The 21500-nt window shown below is 38.7% G+C and overlaps 1 protein-coding gene across 12 annotated transcripts in view; it reads left to right on the top strand.

Annotated features, from left to right (window-relative positions):
- Positions 1-21500, top strand: part of ERC1 (ELKS/RAB6-interacting/CAST family member 1) — a 496604-nt gene that overhangs the window by 196079 nt on the left and 279025 nt on the right. For all 12 annotated transcript variants that reach the window (XM_069094346.1, XM_069094345.1, XM_069094342.1 and 9 more), the window contains one exon: positions 13145-13338. In XM_069094346.1, coding sequence (XP_068950447.1) covers positions 13145-13338 — 194 coding nt within the window. The remainder of the gene's footprint in view (positions 1-13144; positions 13339-21500) is intronic.

The following is a 21500-nucleotide window of genomic DNA, read 5'->3' as shown; positions in this document are numbered from 1 at the left end:
AATTGGGGTTAACTAACTTGCAGAAGGTTACAAGGCCAGTTATTTCTGGGTGTGGTGCTAAGTATCTGAGCCCGGATTCGATCCCAGGTCATCCCGAATCTGGGGCCGGTGCTCTTACTCACTGTGCCACATGGCCTCCCCTAAGCAATCGGGGTTAAGAAATGTAGCAGCAAGCACCACAAGCGTCCTCAGGGTTTGCTGCCACCACGGGTTCTTGGATCTGCTTTGATAAAGAAAAGCAACTCAAAATGGGTTAACAAGCTTACTTTAATCAGTCAGACATATATCGTTTACCTTGGTCAGGGGAAAAAGGTCAGCACCCCGAACTTCAAAGCATACAGGCAGAATTATCAAGACAGAAACAGATCAAGTAGACAGTTTTCCAAACTGTCCAGCCATTACATCCATACCAAATCAACATCTGGGTTTTTTCAAAGCCGGGGGGCTCAGGACAACGGCTTCCCAGAATCCATATCAAATCACAGAACACTTCTCAAAGTGAGCCCCAAAACAAAGCTACACATCAGGGCTTATATAGCCTTCTCCTGGCTCAGAGAATGTAACAACCTTTTGGACCCACTGGCCAATCAAAAAGTATCTACTGAAAATCAAGCCTCCCACCACAGGCTCTAGGTGCAGTTTAGCCTAGGGGCAGGGAAGATCTTTAAAATTTACATTCCCATTACAAGAAACTTGCTCATGTATGGCCAGGTGTTTCTGGGTGTGTGCTAAGTGTCTGAGCCCAGATTCGATCCCAGGTCATCCAGACTCTGGGGCCGGTGCTCTTACTCACTGTGCTACCTGGAAAGCCCCTACTTCCTCTACTTCTGTCTGCTACTTTTCCCTCCTATTACTTGCCTACCCCCCTCCAAGGATCACTCACCTATACTCTCCTTCGCGTAAATCTAAACATTTTTCTATAGCCCACTATAAACTATTCCCTCATACCCCTCTAAAGAAACCGCCCTTATCTTCCCATTCCCTTTGATCTAAACACCGTTCTATTACAACCCCTAACATCCCCTTTTTTGCCTGTTCTTTAGTTTTTGGATGCCCAAAGTGTACCTCAGCACTGCTGTTATCTCATTGGTCCTTTCTTAGTGCAGTCAAAAATATCTTTTGACTGCAGCATTATCCTGTTGATGCCACACTTTTTTTCTTTTTTAAAAAAAATTATTTTTAGTTTTTAACATTCATTTCCACAAGATTTTGAGTTCCAAATTTTCTCCCCATCTCTCCCCAACTCCCCGACGCAAGATAGCAAGCATACTGATTACCCCTTCCCCTAGACTGCCCTCTCTCCTATACCCCCTTTTCCACCCCCTTCCCCCTTACTTCATTGTAGGGCAAGATGGATTTCTATACCCATTGGTTGTAGATCTTATTTCCTGGTTGCATGTAAAAACAATTTTTTTAACATTTATTTTGAAAACTTTGAATTCCAGATTCTCTCCCCTCTTCCTTACCCTCCGCCATTGAGAAGACAAGTAATTAAATATAGATTATACATGTGCAGTTATGTAAAACATTTACATAGTATTCATATTGTGAAAGATTAACTATATTTTCCTCCATCCTATCCCACTCCTCCCCCCATTTATTCTATTTTCTCCTTTGACCCTGTCCCTTTTAAAAAGGGTTTGTTAATCATCTACCCCCTCCCGCCTGTCACCTTCCTCCCTACTTTCTTGTAGGGTAAGATACTTAATTGAGTGTATATATTATTCCCTCCTTAAACCAAATCCAGTGAGAGTAAGATTGACTCATTCCCTTTCACCATCCTGCTCTTTCCCTCCCTTGTAATGGCTTTCTCTTGCCTCTTTTATGTGAGATAATTTAGTCTATTCTATCTCTCCCTTTTTCCTTCTCCCAATATATTCCTCTCACCTCTTAATTTTATTTTTGAGATATTATCCCTTCATATTCAACTCCTTTGTGCCCTCTATGATTACACACACACACACACACACACACACATACACACACACATGCAGACATATACATATATAGGCAAATACTTTCACAAACACATGCTACTCCTTATCTTTGTTTTTATGTTCGTGCTTATGTCTTGTTTCCTATCCCTTCTACTATCCTAATACTGAGAAATATCTCATGAGTTACAAATATCGTTTTTCCATGTAGGAATGTAAAAAGTTCAGCTTTAATAAGTTCTTTACGATTTCTCTTTCCTGTTTATCTTTTCATGATTCTCTTGCTCCTTGTATTTGAAAGTCAAATTTTCTGTTTAGCTCTGGTCTTTTCATCACAAATGTTGAAAGTCCTCCATTTCATTGAATGACCAAATTTTCTCCTGAAGCATTATACTCAGTTTTGCTGGGTAGGTGATTCTTAGTTTTAATCCTAGCTCCTTTGACCTCCAGAATATCATATTCCAAGCCCTTCGATCCCTTAATGTAGAAGCTGTGAGGTCTTGTTATCCTGATTGTTTTTCCACAATACTGAGACTGCTTGCAGTATTTTCTTGTGACCTGGGAAATCTGGCATTTGGCTATAATATTCCTAGGGGTTTTCTTTTTGGGATCTTTTTTCAAGAGACAATCAGTGAGTTCTTTCATTTTCTGTTTTGCCCTCTGGTTCTAGAATATCAGGGAAATTTTCCTTGATAATTTCTTGAAGGATGATTTCTAGGCTCTTTTTTTGATCAAGGCTTTCAGGTAGTCCAATAACTGAAAAATTTTCTCTCCTCGATCTATTTTCCAGGTGAGTGGTTTTTCCAATGAGATAGTTCACTTTGCCTTCTAGTTTTTAATTTCTTTGGATCTCCTTTATAGTATCTTGAATTCTCATGAAGTCATTAGCTTCCATTTGCTCCAGTTTAATTTTGAAAAAATTATTCTCTTCAGTGAGTTCTTGAAATTCCTTTTCCATCTGGACAATTTGACTTTTTTTTTTCATTTTTCAGATGCTTTATTAACTTCTGATTTACATCATTAATTTCCACCAGATTTTGAGTTACAAATTTTCTCCCCGTTTTTCCCCTACCCACCACCCCAGTCCCACAGGATATCCCCTCCTCCAATCTGCTCTCTCCCATATCTTCTCTCATACCCCCTTAGACTTTTCCAGTAGGGCATGGTGGATCTCTATGCCCCAGGGCCTGTGTATCTTCTTTCCCTATTACATGTTAGATAGTGTTAATAATAGTATATATGTATATATCATTTTAAACATTTGATTTTAAAACTTTGAATTCCAGATGCATTCCCTTCCTCCCTTGTCACCCACCCTTACTGGTAAGATAAGCAGTTCAGTATAGATTGTTCATATGTAGCTAATGCAAAACATTAACATAGTAGATACATTGTAAAAGATTGACTATATTTCCCTCCCTCCTATCCCACCTCCCACTTGCTCTATTCTCTACTTTGATCCTGTCCCTTTTCAAAAGTGTATGCTTCCAACTTTCTTCCCATCCAGCCTGTCCTCCCTTCCATCATCTCCCCTCTCATCCCCTTCCCTATACTCTCCTGTAGGGTGAGATACCCCATTTAGTGTGTATTTTATTCCCTCCCCGAGCCAAATTCAGTGAGAATAATGTTGACCCATTCCCTTTTGCCTTCCTATTCTTCCCCTCCATTGTAACCCTTACCCTTGCCTCTTCTTTATGAGATAGTTTACCTCATTCTGTCTCCCTCCATGTCATCTCATTATATTCCTCTCTCACCTCTTAATTTCCCCTTTTAAGTATCATCCCTTCCTACTAAATTGGTCCTGTGCCCTCTATCTGTGTATACCTGTAAGCATATATACAAACATTCACACATGTATTCATATGCCCGTATACCCTCCCATATAGACATATATATATATATTCCCTTCATCTATTTTCATACTGAGAACAGTTTTATCAGTTACAATTATTGTTTTTCCATGTAGGAATGTTAATAGTTCAACTTTGATCAGTGGCTTATGATTTCCCTGTTTACCTTCTCAAGCTTCTCTTGCTTCTTGTATCTGGATGTCAAATTTTCTATTCAACTCTGGTTTTTTCATCAAGAATGCTTGAAAGTCCTCTATTCTATTGAATGACCATATTTTCCCTTGAAAGAGGATACTCAGTTTTGCTGGGTAGGTGATTCTTGGTTTTAATCCCAGCTCCTCTGCCCTCCAGAATCTACTATTCCAGGCCCCTTGATCCCTCAGTGTAGAAGCTGCCAGATCCTGGGTTATCCTGATTGTGTTTCGCCAATATTCAAATTGTTTCTTCCTGGCTGTTCATAATATTCTCTCCTTGATCTGGAAATTCCCTAACCTGGCTATAATATTCCTAGGAGTTTTCTTTTTGGGATCTTTTTCAGGAGGTGACCGGTGGATTCTTTCAACCTCTGTTTTGCCTTCTGGTTCTAAAACATCAGGGCAATTTTCCTTGAGAATTTCTTGAGGATGATTTCTAGGTTCTTTCCCTGATGATAGCTTTCAGGTAGTCCAATAATTTTTAAATTATCTCTCCTGGATCTATTTTCTAGGTCAGTGGTTTTTCCCATAAAATATTTCTCATTGCCTTCTATTCTTTCATTTGTTCAGATATGTTTAACATCATCTTGATTTCTCTTAAAGTCACTAGCTTCCCTTTGCTCCAGTCTAAGTCCAAGGGAATGATTCTCCTCATTGAGCTTTTGAGATTCTTTTTCCATCTGGCAAATTTGGCTTTTCAAGGCACTCCTCTCTTCATTGCCTTTTTGAGCCTCTTTTGCCAATTGAGTCAGTCTGTTGTTTAAGGTGTGATTTTCCTCAGTCAGGATGTTGACTCTCATTTTGTAATTTTTCTTGCATTATTCTCATTTCTCTTCCCAATTTTTCCCCCACTTCTCTTATTTGCTTCTTAAATTTCTCTATGGCCTGTAACCAGTTCATATTTTTCTTTGAAGCTTTTGTTGCAGGAGTTCCTCACTTCACTGTCTTCCTCATGTTCTATGCTTTGCTCCTTTTTGTCCCCAAAATAGGAGTCTAATGTTGGAATCTTCTGTTTGTTTTGCTTCCTTTGTCTGGTCATGTTGCCCTCAGTCACTTGACCCCTGGGCTTTTTGTCACAGTAGGCCTCTGCCACCAGACAGGGGAGCTTTCGTTCCAAACGCTGGAGTTTTCTCAGCTGCCAGAGGTATTAGTTGGGTGCCCTCTCTGAGGCCTCCACACACTCTGGTAAGCTAGTCATGCATCCTAGGACCTCCACCCTAGACTACAATCCAGATCCAACCATGTTAAAGCAATAGTGATTACTCCTCAAACTGGTCTTTTGGTCCCCCTACACTCTGCAGGGCAGGAGCTGAAGTTTCAAGGTGGCACCAGCAGGGCATCTCAGCAACTTTTCGCTTGGGGGCAAAAGCTGATGCAGTCCCACCTACTGGGTCCCAAAGTCCAAACTGCATTGATTTCTTACTTTGTCCTTCACATCTGTGCGTTGATCAATCTGGAAACGGCCACAGGTTCTGGTGATAAGGAGTCCCTCCAGCTGGCTGCTGGGCAGGCACGCCTTGGGGCCAAAACCTTGGCTCACAAGTTGGTGGGCTCGGCTTCCAGAGCACTGCGCTGGCCACTTGCTGCCAGTCTGCCCGGCTGTCCTCAGCTGGAGGTTAGCTTCTCTGTTTCATTTTGTGGGTTCTGCAGCTCCAAAGTTTGTTTAGTGTCCCCTTTTATGTGGATTGGGGAAGGTGGAAGTGGAAGCTGGCAGAGGTCCTGCTTCTACTCCCCAATTTGACTTTTTAAGGCATTCTTCTCTTCATTGGATTTTTGCTCCTCTTTTGCCATTTGTCTATTTTTTAAGGTGTTATTTTCTTCAGTATATTTTTGGATCTCCTTTAGCAATGTTGACTCAGTTTTCATGATTTTTTTGAATCATTCTCATTTCTCTTCCCAATTTTTCCTCCACTTCTCTTATTTGATTTTCAAAGTCTTTCTTGAGCTCCTCCATGGCCTGTGACCAGTTTGTATTTTTCTTGGAAGCTTTTGATGCAAGGGTTTTTTGACTTTCTTCTCTTCTTCTGGTTTCATGTTTTGATCTTTTTTGTCCCCCAACAAGGATTTTGTGGTCTGATTGCGCTTCCTGTACTTGCTTATCTTGTCAGCCAATTACATGATTTTTGAGCTCTTTGCCACAGCAGATCTCTGCTTCCAGAGTGGAGAGAACTGTTTCCCGAACTGCAGAGGTTTTCACAATTGTCAGAGCTATGAGGAACACGCTCTCTCTACAGCCACCACCAGCCTCGGTACACTGGCCACACACCTCAGGACCACTGCCCAAGACTGCACCCCAGATCCAAGCAGGTCAAAGCAAGAGCAGTTATCCTCTGAATGGTCACTTGGTCCCCCTGCGATCTGCAGGCCAGGAGCTCCAGAGGCAGCCACTCAGCAGCATGCAACTCTGCCACCTCTTACCCTTTGCACGGGAGCCAGAGCACACTCTTCTGTCATCTGGTTCCAACAGACTTCCCCACTGACCTTTTACTTTCTCTTTGGTGTTTATGGGTTTAGAATCTGCCACAGCTGCTGGTGATTCAGTCTCCTGAAGTCTGCTCTGGCTTATCTATGCCTCTGGTTGGGGCCACCCTGGTTCTGGGTCCAGGCGGCTCACGTGGGTCTGCACTCAGGTCCCAATCTGGTGTGATAGACTCTTCCTTTTGGCCTTCCCGCCTGCCTGCAGTGGGGGATTTGTTTCTCTCTGTCACTTTGTGGGTTCTGTTGCTCTAAAACTTGATTAGAGTAATTTTTTTTTACCTGTATTGGAGGTATTTGGAGCAGGAGCTCAGCCATCTTGGCTCTGCTATTGTTCTATTCTTTATTGATGAATTTGTTAAAGATTTTCTTTAAATTAATTGTTTTATTCTTTAATTTTCCTTCTCTTCACTGTAGCTATTATTTATTTATTGTACCTGTTGTAAAACCAAGCATGGGCAGCTCTCCTGAGGAGTGCTGATGTGAATAACTTTAAGGTTCTGATCACATAGTATAGTGAACTCCCTATTTATTCATCAATAAACTAAAGCAGAACATTCACAGAAACCAAAGTACAATATCCCCAATGACATAACATTAACAACTTACTACTAAAGTGGCCACATACTCTTAAACAATAGATATCATTCAATATGTCACAATTTGATTCAATCAGTATAAAGTACCCAGCTAAAGTCTTCTTTCATCTTGATTGGAGACTGTCTTCCAATTATCCTTAAGGTGTACAAAGGTCTCCCACCACTAGGTCACTGTAAATTGTGATCTTGTCAGTTAACACTAAGTACAGAAGGAAAGGTCCTTTCATCTTGACTTGAGGCTGACTCCCAAACTCAATGATTTCTCTTCCAAATTTACAGCTCTTGCCTGAATTCACCTAACTGTCACCTGGATTCACAGGTAGGCAGCTCCCTGCTCTAGGTCTAGTTCCACACACCAATCCAGCTCCACACACCAAGCTTAGCAGACTTACAACAATACTCACATATATTACTGACAATATTATCTCAGTTCACTTTCTGCCTGTGAAATCAACACAAGTCAACAGACTGGGTGCTTCTCTCTCAGAAAACAACACAATCAACAGATAGAATCCTTCTGTCTGACAAAGTAACACTGTCAACAGACAGAATACTTCTTTCTGACAAAGTAACATAAACACAAATTAGCACAGACAGAACAGACAGAGTGCCAGACACTACAAGCGCTCTCCCTCTCAGTTCTACTCATTTCCACTTTGTGCTCCTGCATTTATATGGTGGTTCTCTTTCCTGTTCCACCATTCCTGTTGCATCAGCAATTTCCTCCCACTTTCAAATTGCAGCCAGGGCTCAAAGGCACTTGAAGAACTGAAACAAGGATCTAAATACTTGAATAACTGAAACAAGGAGCTAAGTACTCCTTTGTTTGCCATTACACCTGTTTATTCTCTTTCTTGTTTTTTCTTCCGTTAGCACTCCAAAGTATTTCTGAGCCATTTCCACCCAATCCAGGGAGTGCTCTGGCAAATCAAAGCCAATGTAACAGTTTGAATTTTTTAAGTATTCCATAATTCATGTTTGTTCTTTCTTGCTGCTTTATAGCTAAGGCTGTGTTACTATGCCTTTTTTTATCTCTTCTTTAATAGGAGTTATGTAGATTTATCAGATGTCATCAAAATTTACTTGAAATTATGCTCTGGAAACCATGATTTTATAAGGCAAGACATCCTGAACAGATTTGAGGGAGACTTAAATTTCAACATGCTTTTCCTTGTGTTGTTCCAAAGGTATTTCTTTTCTTCTGGTTGCTTGTACTGGCCTGTCATGTGCTTGTCTTTTTATTTTTTCTCTCTCAACACAGAATAAAATAAAATTTGCTACCACTTTAAGTACAGGCCCTCATCATCTTATTCATAGTCTATTGCGATGTCCTGTTGGTCAGTCATCCTACCTCAAGTCTCTTCCTTAATCCATTCCATCCTCTATTAAGGTATTAGTGAGTTTCCTAAAGGGTAAGTCTGACCATGTCACTCCCATACTTAATAAATTGCAGTGGCTCTCTGTCACTTCCAGAAGCATATAAAATCGTGTTTTACATTCAAATCCCTTCATGCTTGGCCCCCTACCTTTCCAGTGTTGTTATACCTTGCTCCATTCCTCTTCCCAGTATGTATTCTTTGATTCAGTGACCCTGGTCTGCTGACTGTTTCCTGAATAAGACTGTCTTTTGACATGGGCATTTTCTCTGTTCCCCATGTCTGGAATCCTTTCTATCTTTATCCCTGCTTCTTTTCATTCCCAGCTGTAATCCTATCTTATATGGGATGCCTTTCCTTTTATTTACTTTGGATCCTATTTAATATTTTATTTTTTCCCTCAATTACATGTAAAAATAATTTTTAACATTCCTTTTTCAAATTTTGAGTTCCAAATTCTTTTCTTTCCTCTCCTCCCACCCACCAAGAAGGCAAGCACTTTGACATGTTACACCTGTATAGTCATCCAAAACACATATTCATGTCAGTCATGCTGTGAAAGAACATGCAGACCTCTCCAAAACAATCAAGAAAAATAAAGAAAAAATATCTTTGAGAGGAAGCCTTTTCTAACCCCTCCTAATTCTAGCCTTTTCTTCTCTTGTTTACTTCCGTTTCATGTGACTTTAAAAAAAAAACATATTTGCTTGTTTGTTGTATCCCTTGTTAGTCTGTAGCCTTTTTTGGGGGGGGCTGCATTTTGCCTCTCTTTGTCTCCCCAGTGCTTAGCGTCATGCGAGGCACAGAGTCTGCACTTAATCAATGGTTATTAACTGATTGACTGTAAATAAAGAGCATCCTAGGTAATTGTACCTGTTAGCCTGCTCTATTTTGACAAAATGTCATTGAGAATTGGTACATTTAGTCCTTAAGGTGTGACAACTTGGGATTTTACCAAAACATTCAGCTCAATTTATATAGAATATTCTTTGTTACACAAAGTGCTTTGCATCTATTTGTCACATTTATGTGTGTCTATGATGGAGAATAGTAAGAGCACTAGAAATTTTTAATTTTTGTGTTAAATGTATTCTGTATTATATTAGGAAAATTGGATTATTAGCAGGAATAATCTTATTGGTTTTGACATTCTGTTGCCCAATCAATGTTTGTTGAATTTAAAAATAATAGGAGGAGCGGCCAGGTGGCACAGTGAGTAAGAGCACCAGCCCCAGAGTTGGGATGACCTGAGATCAAATCCGGGCTCAGATACTTAAAACCACACCCAGAAATAACTGACCTTGTAACCTTGAGCAAGTTACTTAACCCCAATTGCTTTTAAAAAAAGGGGGGCAGCTAGGTGGTGCAGTGAGTAAAGAGCCAGCCCCGGAGTCAGGAGGACCCGAGTTTGGTTCTGGCCTCAGACACTTAACACACACACACACACACACACACACACACACACACACACACACACAAAACACTAGCTGTGTAACCTTGGACAAGTTACTTAACCCCAATTGCCCTCCAAAAGGCAAAAAAAAATTGTTTTTTTAAAGGTGTATTTGTTTCAGAAGTGCATTAATTAAAATATTTTAATATATTTTATTTACTTGAATTTTTGAGCTTAACTCACCTTCTTCTGCTCCCCAGTTCCTTCATATAGGGAGTGGGATATTGAATTAGCCTTTCAGGGATGGAAAGTAGTTCAATGGGCAAGAGACAAGGATGTAGATAGAGCTGTGGCTATATCCTGAGCAGAGGCACATAGGTGGAAGCTTCAATTGTATAATGAGATTGACTAGATCTTAAAGTTTGGAATTTGGAACTGGACATTGTCTTAGAAGCCATTTAATACACCCTTCTCATCTCAGAGAGGAGGAAGCTGATGTCAGGGGAAGGTTATTGACTTGCCCAAGAACTCACAGTCAGGAAGCATAAGAGACTGGATCTGAAATCAGATATTCCAGTTTTGAGCCTCCCTTTCTCAGAGAAACTGTGAAGATTTAGTGCCTTCATTTCCTTTACATTCACTGTCTGCTATACTATCTGCAGTCTGGGTTTATATCTCATCACTCAACTGAAACTGGTCAGAGTTATCAGTGGCCTTCTAAATATGAAGACTAATGACCTCTCAGTTACCTTCCTTCTTGATCTCTCTACAGCCTTTTCGGCTCTCAGTCTTGCTTTCCTGGGGTCTGACAATACTGCCCTCTCCTATCCTCTAGCTGTTTAACCATTCTATCTCAGGGGTTTTTGCTAGTTTCAAACATTTCACGCCATTAACTTGGCGGATACATGCCAGGGTTCTAACCTGGACCCTTCTCTTTCTTCCACTTAGTAACCTTGTTAGCTTCCTTGGATTCTAATGTTCTTAACTAACTTTTTGTAGCTGTGGAAAACCAACTTCTGATAAATGAAAAGCCACAATAAAAGCAATTATTATGATTATCAATTTAGTTTTGTAAAGACATTTTCCTTTTTAATATTGGTAAAAAGCAATTTATAAAGTCTAGATTGTATTATAGAGTACTATTGGTATTTTGTATTTGGATTCTGAAGCTAAAATGATAAAGGAAAAAGGGAAAGAAGAAGGCAGACAGAGCCAGAGTCTGCTGTTTTCTCATTCTCAGCTCTTCTTACTTGTCTTGAGTTGACTGTCCCAAGTGGAGTTTGATTCTAGAGGCTTCACTTGATTCCCATAGGCCATCAGTTGCTTTGGACTGATGCTGATCCAGTTTGGTTGAATGATTCAGCCAATGAGAGAGACGCTTTTATTTGAACTTCCTCACTCATTCCTCTTTTGCTTCTGTGCTCTCTTTTGCTTCATGCTGATTCAGGAAGAACAGGCCATTGCAGGTGATCCCTCTCCAATATAAGTTACTAATGCTTTTTGGTTAGTTTTCTCCCCTAATCATTCTTTTCCCTGCCAGCTAATTGTTTACCTGCTTCTCTTCTCTTCTGTTGAGTAGAAATTCTGTTTCTTACTCTTTCCTGGCCAATAACAATGTGGTTGTAATGGAAAGTAAAATTTATATTCTGTCGTTTTCATAGCAACAATCTCAGTTTTCATTTAATATAAACTACCTTTTATAGGCAATTTTATGGCTCATTCAAGCTGTAACTTGAGATATAATTTTAAGATACTGTACATTATTTTATAGAGACTGTAAGAGATTTTCAAGGGTAGGAATATACAGATCTGTAGCTAGAGAGAACCTGATAGGCCATTTTGTCTAACCTCATTTTATAGATGAGGAAACTGAGGCTGCTAAATAGAAAAAGTACATTTTGAACCTAGATTTTCTAACTCTGTGATCATTAGTCCTTCCACTGTATCAAAATTATTTTGACTACATTCAATTTTTCCCTTGCCTACCAACTTTAGAATCTCTTTCCTCTGTGTAAGATGTAATTCCACTATACCTGTATTGAGTGTGAAAAGATTTGTATATAAAGCAACACTCTTTAGTTTCCCCTTAAATCCTCTGCTTTTCCAGATTTTCATTTTTTTTCTTTTCATCTTCCTCACCCAGTTTTGCATCTTTAGTGTCAGTTTTAACTCCTTGTTCTCACCTCACATGTTCCATCAGTTGCCATATCATGGCTTTTCCTCTTCATCATTCATTCATAAACACACACACATAATGTGTATGTATATGTGTTTATGCATGCCTGTGATTTTCTCCACTGTAGTGCATGCCCTTGTTACCTGTATCTTAGACCTAGACTATCACCATAGTCTCCTATTTGATCTCTCTACTTTAAACCTTTCTCTCCCATCTGTCTGCCCATGTCCTTTCACACTGTGATTTTCCTGAAGCACACATCTAACCACATAACTCCTCTACTCAGTAAACTCCAATGTATCCCTGTTGTCTCTAGGATCCTGTTCCCTCCTTCACTGAGCATGGAAAGCCCTTCATAATCTGACCTACCTATCTAATCTCCTTATATCTTCCTTTCTTCTATGTGCTCTTCACTTTAATTGTAGTGATGTGTTTTCTGTTCCTCATATGTGGTTTCTGTTCTCTATTTCTGCGCTTTTGCACAGACTCTCCTTCACTTTTGGAATGTTCTCTTTCGTCACTTCTACCTCTTGGACTCCTTGGTTGTTTCCTTCAGGATTCAGCTCAAGCATAACCTTCTGCAGGAGATCTTTCCTTGACCCAGTTGCTCATGCCTTTCCATCCCAGGTTGTCTTGTGTATGTTTTGTGTGTTTTACATAGACTGCGTAGGTACATAGGATTCCCTGAGTAGAAAGCAGTGTTGTGTAGTGGATAGAGACCTGGGTGTGAGGTTTTAAATTGATCTCAGTTACTACTGAGCAAGTCATGTGTCTTCTATTTGCCTTAATTTCCTCATTTGTAAAATGAGGAATAATAACCCTTACCTGTTAGAAATGTTGAGAAGGTCAAATGAAATTGTATTTGAAAGCCTCTTAGATCAGTGTCTAACAAATAGTGGATTCCTTCCTTCCTCCTTCCCTCCCCCCCCTCCGTCCTCCCCTTCCCTCCTCCCCTCCCTCCCTCCATCTGTTCCTTGCTTCTTTCTCTTCCACCCTCCATCTCTCCTTTCCTAAATATACATTTCTTGACAATGCCTGGTACATAGCAGGTCCTTGATAAATACTCTTTGATTGCTCTGTGTGTGTGTGTGTATGTGTGTGTGTGTGTGTGTGTTTCTAATGGTCTTTGTCCTGCTTTACTTTGTAGGCACATGAAGCAACTCTAGAAGCCAGAGGCAGTCCTGAGATGAATGATCGACTTCAGCAGTTAGAGAAAGAGATTACACAGCATAGGGATGAATCCAGTAAGGCCCAGGCAGAGGTAGATCGTCTCCTGGAAATCTTAAAGGAAATGGAAAATGAGAAGAATGATAAAGATAAGAAGATAGCTGAGCTGGAGAGGTAAGGATGGATATGTTGGAAATTGATTTAAGTCAGAGTGGTTTGAGTATGGATTTATAACTTTTTTGGAGGTGGGGAGTGGGGGTGGGAGTGTAATTTGGGCAACTGGTTTTAGTTGTGACTGCTTTAGTTCTTGACCTTACTTTATTAATCTCTTTGTCATTCATGTTAGTACAACTTGTTTGCTCTTATTTCTTATAGTTTATTAGAGGTTGCCACATTGGTGTGCAAAGTAATAGAATGATGACATTATTTAGTAGAGTAAAAGGTGGTTATTAATTCAAGAGTTCAAGCTTTAGTAAAATTACTAAGAGTTTCTATAATTTAATAGCCCAAATATTAGAAATATTCACTGTTGGAATGGACTTTATTAATTTAGCTGTATTTCGAATGAGTTCTTGGACTTTTCAAAATGATGGATGTGCAGACATTTTATCACTGTAGACATCACAATTGATAGTTAAGAACATTTATATAACATTTGGATAAGATTTTGTGGACCTTGATTATAAATCTAAACTTTCCTTTATATGGTTTGTTTCTTAGGCCTACCCATGGAGCTTATCCAGAATTTCCTTTGTTATTTTCTTTGTTCTTAGAGTATTTGAACATAAAGAATCTTCCTGCTTCTTGACACTTTCTTATTGCCTTCATCACTTTTGCACATAGATACGTATGTGTAAAACTTTAATACCAGTTAATACTAATTATGTAAACATTTGGACATCTTCCACTGGAACTCCTTCAAATAAAGAAGTTAATAGGTGCCAAAAGTCATTTGAATGCCTTGAAATACTGACAAGGATTTAAAACCACTAGTATGTATAGCCCAGTTTTTAGGAGTCATTCATTATCATTATTTTGAAAGCTACTGGAATCATTCTATAAATGTTAGGTAATTTCCTTCCCTTTCCATTTCCCTTTTATCTTACCTCTTCCCTCTTCTCCCTTCTTCCTTCTCGATTCTCCTCCCCTTCTCCCTCTCTCTCCCTTTCTTAGAAAATCCCAAAGCTTAGGTTTCCTCAAATTTTTTTTAATGTTTTACTCCATAGTCTTAGAGTATTAGATAAACTGATTCCTTCCCTCCCATCCCCCAGTCCCAAAACTTTATAGTTTCCATTATTACAACAACTGCTTACGTAACTGAGATATATAACTGCCTGGGTTATAATTGCTTCTAATTTTGATATATTCAACCCATCACATTGTATTTTCAAAACCATAGTTACTTGAAATGTCCAAGTTAGATTTTCTGTTTTATTTTTTCTCCTCATTTGTATTGTTTTCATATTTAGAACTCTTTCCAAATATTTACTTAGCAAATTTTTATACAAAAGCATTTTGATTTATTAGTGTTCCCCATCTTAGCATGTGGTAGTGAGAATTATTTTTTTAAAAATCTCACTGTGCCATTGAAAAAAATAATACAACATTGTTTGAAATCATGCACCTTTTCTCATCTATTTACTTGCAAAAAGAGAAGATAAATTCAGTATTTCACCCCAGGGCTCACTTTGGGATTTAGGTGTACTTTTTAAAAGGAATAAATAGTAGTTTTGTTAGCCAGAATTATGACCAATGACAGCTTTTGTTAGCCATTATAATTCACCTATTTGAGGAAAAACTATAAATTGTCCACTCTTTAGTCAGAATATGACTTGAAAGGCTACTGAAATTGTGAGCCCTTTTACTCTTTCAGGCATATGCTGCTACATTTTTTGTAGTATGTAATCCAAAATTGTTTAACCCTAAAAAGTTTTATTTCTCTATTTCAAACTATATAATTTCTTTTGTATCATGGTCACAGATGGGAACAGATTATGGAAATTTAGAAGTTCAGGAGACCAAAAAAAAATAATAACAAAACAAGAAGGGGTGGCTAGGTGGTGCAGTGAATAGAGCACCGGCCCTGGAATTGGGAGGACCTGAGTTCAAATCCAGCCTCCAGACATTTAGCACTTATTAGTCATGTGACCTTGGGCAAGTCACTTAACCCCATTTGTCCCGCATTCCCCCTTCCAAAAGGCAAAAAAAAATTAAAAAAAAAGTTCAGGAGACGTTATAGATCAGCTCCTTTTATCAGTGAGGAAGTAGAGACATGGGTAAACTGATTTGTCCGTACTTAGTTATTGGTGAAATAAAGATTAACAGTTCAGGTCTCCTTAACCTTAGACTTGTATTCTTTCCATTGCACTAAGACCATATGTTCTTGGCAGAATTTAGTGGTAGCAGCTGTCTTTCCAACTTTTTCTGCCCGTATGGATCTGGTATCTTGATCACAGCATAAAACTGATATATTTTTGTATTTTGTATTGAATGGACTCACTTTTTTTTTTTGTGAGGGGAAGGCAAGGCAATTGGGGTTAAGTGACTTGCCCAAGGTCACACAGGTAGTAAGTGTGCCAAGTGTCTGAAGCTGGATTTGAACTCAGGTCCTCCTGACTCCAGGGCTAGTGCTTTATTCACTGTGCCACCTCACTGACCCCCCAAAACTCAGCTTTTTTTTAGTGAAATGTAAGGCAGTATTCTGAGTGGGACTTGAAAAATTCAGAGTACAAGCTGTGGGAAGTAAGATGAAGGTACAGTTAAGTAAGAGCAGAAAGTTTGCATGTACCGATGATGGCCTAGGTGAAATTATATAATATAAATTTGTAGTGGACCCAGTCAGTGTAGTTTTGTAATTTCTTACTTTAGAATTCATCACTATGTGAATAGGAATGGAGTAGGCAGATAGTAAGTGTATTCTTGAAATCAAGTTTTCCTTTTGAACTGGATATACTATTGTTTTCTTCTGATCTGTTAATGGGCAATGAATTTTGCGTATATCTTTAATTTTTTAAACAGCGGAGTGGAGGCTTGTAAGATCCTATGTCTATAAGTAGCCCTAGAGATTTTTGAAAGAAATTTATTACATAGTTTTTTGCTCATTTTATTTGATCATTATGTTACAAAACACTGTAACTGTGCTGCTTGATTGATAGAATGTTCCTTATGTCATATGCTCTGTAATATATTCTGCCAATACAGAAATGGCCTGACTCCCTTTCAGTTTGCAACATACAGAAAATTCTAGTTAGTAATCCCTGACATTTATATATAGCTTTAAGATTTTGCATGGTACTTTTCAGATTCAGGGGGAAAAAAAAGAAATCATATACCTAGGCAAAAGAAGTTTTCATGAGTATATTTGTCAATATATTGTCATGGGCAGCATATGATTGCTTATCTACCTAGTCATAGTCTAAATTTTATGCTCTTTCATCTGACATGGTATTTATGAGTCTTCAGTATTCTTTATTTTATTAGGGAATATGATGTGAAAATACAAGACCAAGAGTCAGGAGATTTTGGTGCTAGCCCTGGCTGTGTCCCATGTCATCTGACACCTTCAGCAACTTCTTTGACCTCTCTTTATCTCATTTTCTTTGTCTGTAAAACAGAGATGATAAATATTTTACCTACTTTCCTTAAAGGATAAGTGCTCTTCATTGGGTGAAGGGTAACTAACTTCTAACTTGAAAAGAAGAATCCAGGTATTTAATCATGAGATTATGTCCTCATTTAATTTTGGATCCAGCTTTGATGGTCATCAATATAGAAGTCTATCCTGAAAAGGTTCTGTCTAGTTCCAAACTCTAGAATGTGAAATTAGTAGCTGTTAAAAGTCACAAGGTTACTGAGATTGGAAAGGAATCAAGGAGTCTTTCTAGTCTTATCCTCTCATTGTAGAGATTAGGAAAATGAGGGCCCAGAGTGTCAAGTGATATGCCCAGGGTCACTATCAGAGGCTAGGTGCGAACCCAGGTCCTCCACTCCAGAGCCATATTCTGTATCCTGTTCCATATAGTTTCCTTAGGTTAATATTGTTTCTCTTTTTGCACTCTCTTTTATCATCTGGCTTCTAAACTAATCATTCCACTGAACCTGTTATGTCCAAAGTTACCAGTAATCTGTTAATTGACAAATCCAGTGGCCATTTCTCAATCCTCATTCTCCTTGACCTCTCTGCAGCCTTTGACACCCTCAGTCACCCTGTTCTCTCTAGGTTTTGGGGACATCATTCTCTCCTGCTTGTCCTTCATCCTATCTGACCACTCCTCTCTCTCCTCTGCTGGATCCTCATCCAGATCATACCCATAGATATCCCTCTGGATTCATTCCTGGGTCCTCTTACCTTCTCTCTCTATATTAATTTAGTTGGTTGTCTCATCAGCTCCCATGGATTTAATTATCATCTCTAAGCTGATGATTCTCATATCTATCTTTCCTGCCCCATTCTCTCTACTGACCTGCAATCCTGCATCTCCAACTCCCTTTCAGACTTCTCAAACTGGATGTCCAGTAGACATCTTAAACTCAACATACCAAAAATTGAACTCATCATCTTTCTACCTAGCTCTCCCCATCCTGCTTCCCTATTACTGTTAAAGATAGCACCATCCTTCCAGTCTGCCAGGCTTTGCAAGGCCTCAGTTTCATCATTTCAACATCTAATATTCTCTTTAGCTTTTTTCACCTTAGGCCTTTTGCAGTAACCTGTTGATGGTCTGCCTGGCTCAAGCCTTTCTCTGCTCCTGTCTGTTTTCTATTCAGCCACTAAATGGTTTTCATAAAGCACAGATCTGACCTTGTGTTTGTTCCTCATCTCCCCTCTTTGCCACCCCTCCCCCCACTGGAGTTAATAAACTCCAGTGGCTTCACACCATGTCTAAGATCGGTACAAAATCCTGTCTTTCCATTCAAAACTCTTCATAACCTAATTACTACCCCCAGCTTTCTACTCTCCCTATCATATTCTTTGTGATTCAGTGACACTGGTCTTCTTACTGTTCTTTGCACAAGACACTTCATCTTGTCTCTGCCATGTTCTCTCCCTTTTCCCTTTTCCTGAAATGTTTTCCCTTCTCATTTCACTCTCCCTCCTCATTTCAGCCATCTAGCTTTTTCCCCTCCCTCAACCCTTCCCCACCGCACTACACTCAAGTGAATTTTATTATTTTCTTTTTTTAAAAAAGGTTTAATATTTTCTTTATTCCTAATTACATGTAAAAACAATTATTAACATTGGTTTTTAAAATTGACTTCCAAATTCTTCCCCCCATTGAGAAGGCAAGCAATTTGAATAAAAAGTAAAAAAAAAAGTATGCTTCCATCAGTAGTCTGACACCATGAGTTCCTTCTCTGAGGATGGATAACATTTTACATAAGTCCTTCAGAGTTGTCTTAGATCACTGTACTGCTGAGAAATGCTAGTTCATTGACAGCTGATCATCCTCCAGTATTGCTATTACTGTGCACAATGTTCCCTGATTCTACTTACTGAACTCTGCATCTATTCATGTAAGTCCCTCCAGGTTTCTCTGAGAACAGTCTGCTCATCATTTCCTATAGCACAGTGGTATTCCATCACAATCACATAACACAGCTTGTTCAGCCATTCCTCACTTGATGGGCATTCCCTCAATTTCCAACTCCCTGCCATCAGAAAAGAGCTGCTATAAATATTTTTGTACACATAGGTCCTTTTTTTGTTTTGTTTTGTTTTGTTTATCTCTTTTGGGATACAAACCTAGTAGAGGTATTGCTAGATAAAAGGGCATGTACTGTTTCATAGCCTCCGGACACAGTTCCAAATTGCTCTAAAGAATAGTTTAGTTAGCTCACAACCCCACAGACAGTGCACTAAAGTCTCAATTTTACCACATCGCCTCCAGCATTTGTCACCCTTCCCCTCTGTCCAGTTAGCCAATCCAGTAGGTGCAAGGTAGCACCTCAGAATTTTTTACCTTGCATTTCTCCAATTAGTAGTGATTCAGAGCATTTTTTCTATGTGGCTGTAGATAGCTTTGATTTTTTCATCTGAAGACTGCTCATATCCTTTTTATCTGACTCTGATTTTTATAAATTTGACTCAGTTCTCTACACATTTGAGAAATGAGCCCTTTATGTGATAAACCTGGCTTCAAAAATTTTTTTTACACTTATGATTGCTAACTGTATTTCCTTCCATCCTATTCCCCCCTGCCCCTCATTTATTTTTTCTTTCTCTTTTCTGCCTTTCCTTCCTTAAAGATGTTTTGCTTCTGACTGCTACCTCCCCTTATCTGCCTTCCCTTCTATCAAGTCCCCTCCCTCCTTCCCCCTAGCCTTTTTTTTATCCCCTTTAAACCCTCTTACTTTCTTGAATGGTAAGATAGACTTTTTTTCTGCCCAGTTGAGTGTATATGTTATTATTTCTTTGAGACAATTCTGATGAAAGATTCAAGCATTATTCTGCACCTTCACGTCCAAATTCCCCTCCACTATAAAAGCTTTTTATTGCCTCTTATATGTGAGATAATTTGTGCCATTCTAACTCTCCCTTTCCCACGTTCCCAGTGCATTCCTCTTTCTCACCCCTTAATTTTTTTTATATTATCTCTTTATATTCAACTCATACCTATGCCTTCTGTCTATATATACTCCTAATTATCCTAATAATGAAAAATTTCTTATGAGTTATAAGTATCATCTTCCCATGTAGAAATGTAAACAGTTTAACCCTAACTCCTTTATGGTTTCAGTTTCCTGTTTACCTTTTTATGCTTCTTTTGAGTCTTATATTTGAAAGTCAAATTTTCTATTGCACTCTGGTCTTTTGATCAAAAATGCTTGAAAATCCTCTTTTTCACTGAATATCTGTTTTTTCCCTTGAAAGATTATATTCAGTTTTGATTCTTGGTTGTAATCCTAGCTCCTTTGCCCTCCAGAATATCATATTCCAAGCCCTCTTATCCTTGAATGCAAAAGCTGCTAAGTCTGTGTTATCCTGACTGTGGCTCCATGATACTTGAATTGTTTCTTTCTGGCTGCTTGCAATATTTGCTCCTTGAACTGGGACCTCTGGAATTTGGTTATAATATTCCTGGCAGTTTTCATTTTGGGATCTCTTTCAGGAGGTGATTGATAGATTCTTTCATTTTCTGTTTTACCCTCTGGTTCCAGAACCTCAGGGCAGTTTTCCTTTTATAATTTATGATATTATGATATATGTATATTATATTATGTTATATAATAGGCAATATTATATAATAAAGTTATATAATTTATAGTCTTGAAAGATGATGTCTAGGCTCTTTTTCTCATCATGGCTTCCCGGTTGTCCAGTGATTTTTAAATTCTCTTTCCTGGATCTATTTTCTTGGTAAGTTGTTTTTCCAGTGAGATACTACATATTGTCTTCTATTTTTTCAATCTTTTGTCTTTGTTTTATTGTTTCTTGATTTCTCATAAAGTCATTAGCTTCTATATCCTCCATTCTAATTTTGAAGGAATTACTTTCTTCAGTGAACTTTTTTGTACCTTCTTTTCCATTTGGCTAATTTTACTTTTTAGGAAGTTTTTTTCTTCAGTGAGTTTTTGTGCCTCTTTTTCAATTTTGCCAAATCTGCTTTTCAAGGTATTCTTCTCATTGGTATTTTTGTACCTTTTTTATCATTTGGCCTAGTCTTTTTTTTTTTCTTTTTGGAGGGCAATTGGGGTTAAGTAACTTGCCCAAGGTTACACGGCTAGTTGTTTTGTGTGGGTGTTAAGTTTCTGAGGCCAGAACCGAATTCAGGTCCTCCTGACTCTGGGGCCAGCGCTTTACTCACTGCGTCACCTAGCCGCCCTCTAGTCTTTTTTTTTTTTTAAGGTATTATTTTCTTCAGCATTTTCTATGCCAAACTGTTGACTCTTTTTTCATGATCTTCTTTCATTACTCTCATATCTTCTTCCAATTTTTCCTCTACTTCTCTTATTTGACTTTCAAAATCCTTTTTGAGCTGTTTCATGGCCTGAGACCAATTGCTATTTTTCTTGGAGACTTTGGGTGTAGAGGTTTTGACTTTGTTATCTTCTTCTGAGTGTATGTTTTGATCTTCCTTGTCACCATAGTAACTTTCTGTGGTCAGAATTTTATTCTGTTTGCTCATTTTTCCAGCCATTTCTTGACTTTTAAGCCTTTGTTAAAGTGGAGCTCAGCTTCCAGGATAGAGGGTACACTGTCTCAAGCTTTATGGGTTTTGTGGAGCTATTTTCAGAGATATTTCTAGGGACTTGTAAGTTTTCACTTTTTTCCAAGGTGGTATGAGTCTCTGAGTGACCACAAGTACTCTTTTCTGCCCTGAACTGTAATGAGGGTT

This window comes from Petaurus breviceps, unplaced genomic scaffold, assembly GCF_028583685.1.
Source record: "Petaurus breviceps papuanus isolate PSGF00001 unplaced genomic scaffold, PetGlider_PUasm1.0 216, whole genome shotgun sequence".
Classification (NCBI taxonomy): Eukaryota; Metazoa; Chordata; class Mammalia; order Diprotodontia; family Petauridae; genus Petaurus; species Petaurus breviceps.
Note: the sequence above shows the minus strand (reverse complement) of the source record. Positions and strands in the feature narration are given on the sequence as shown.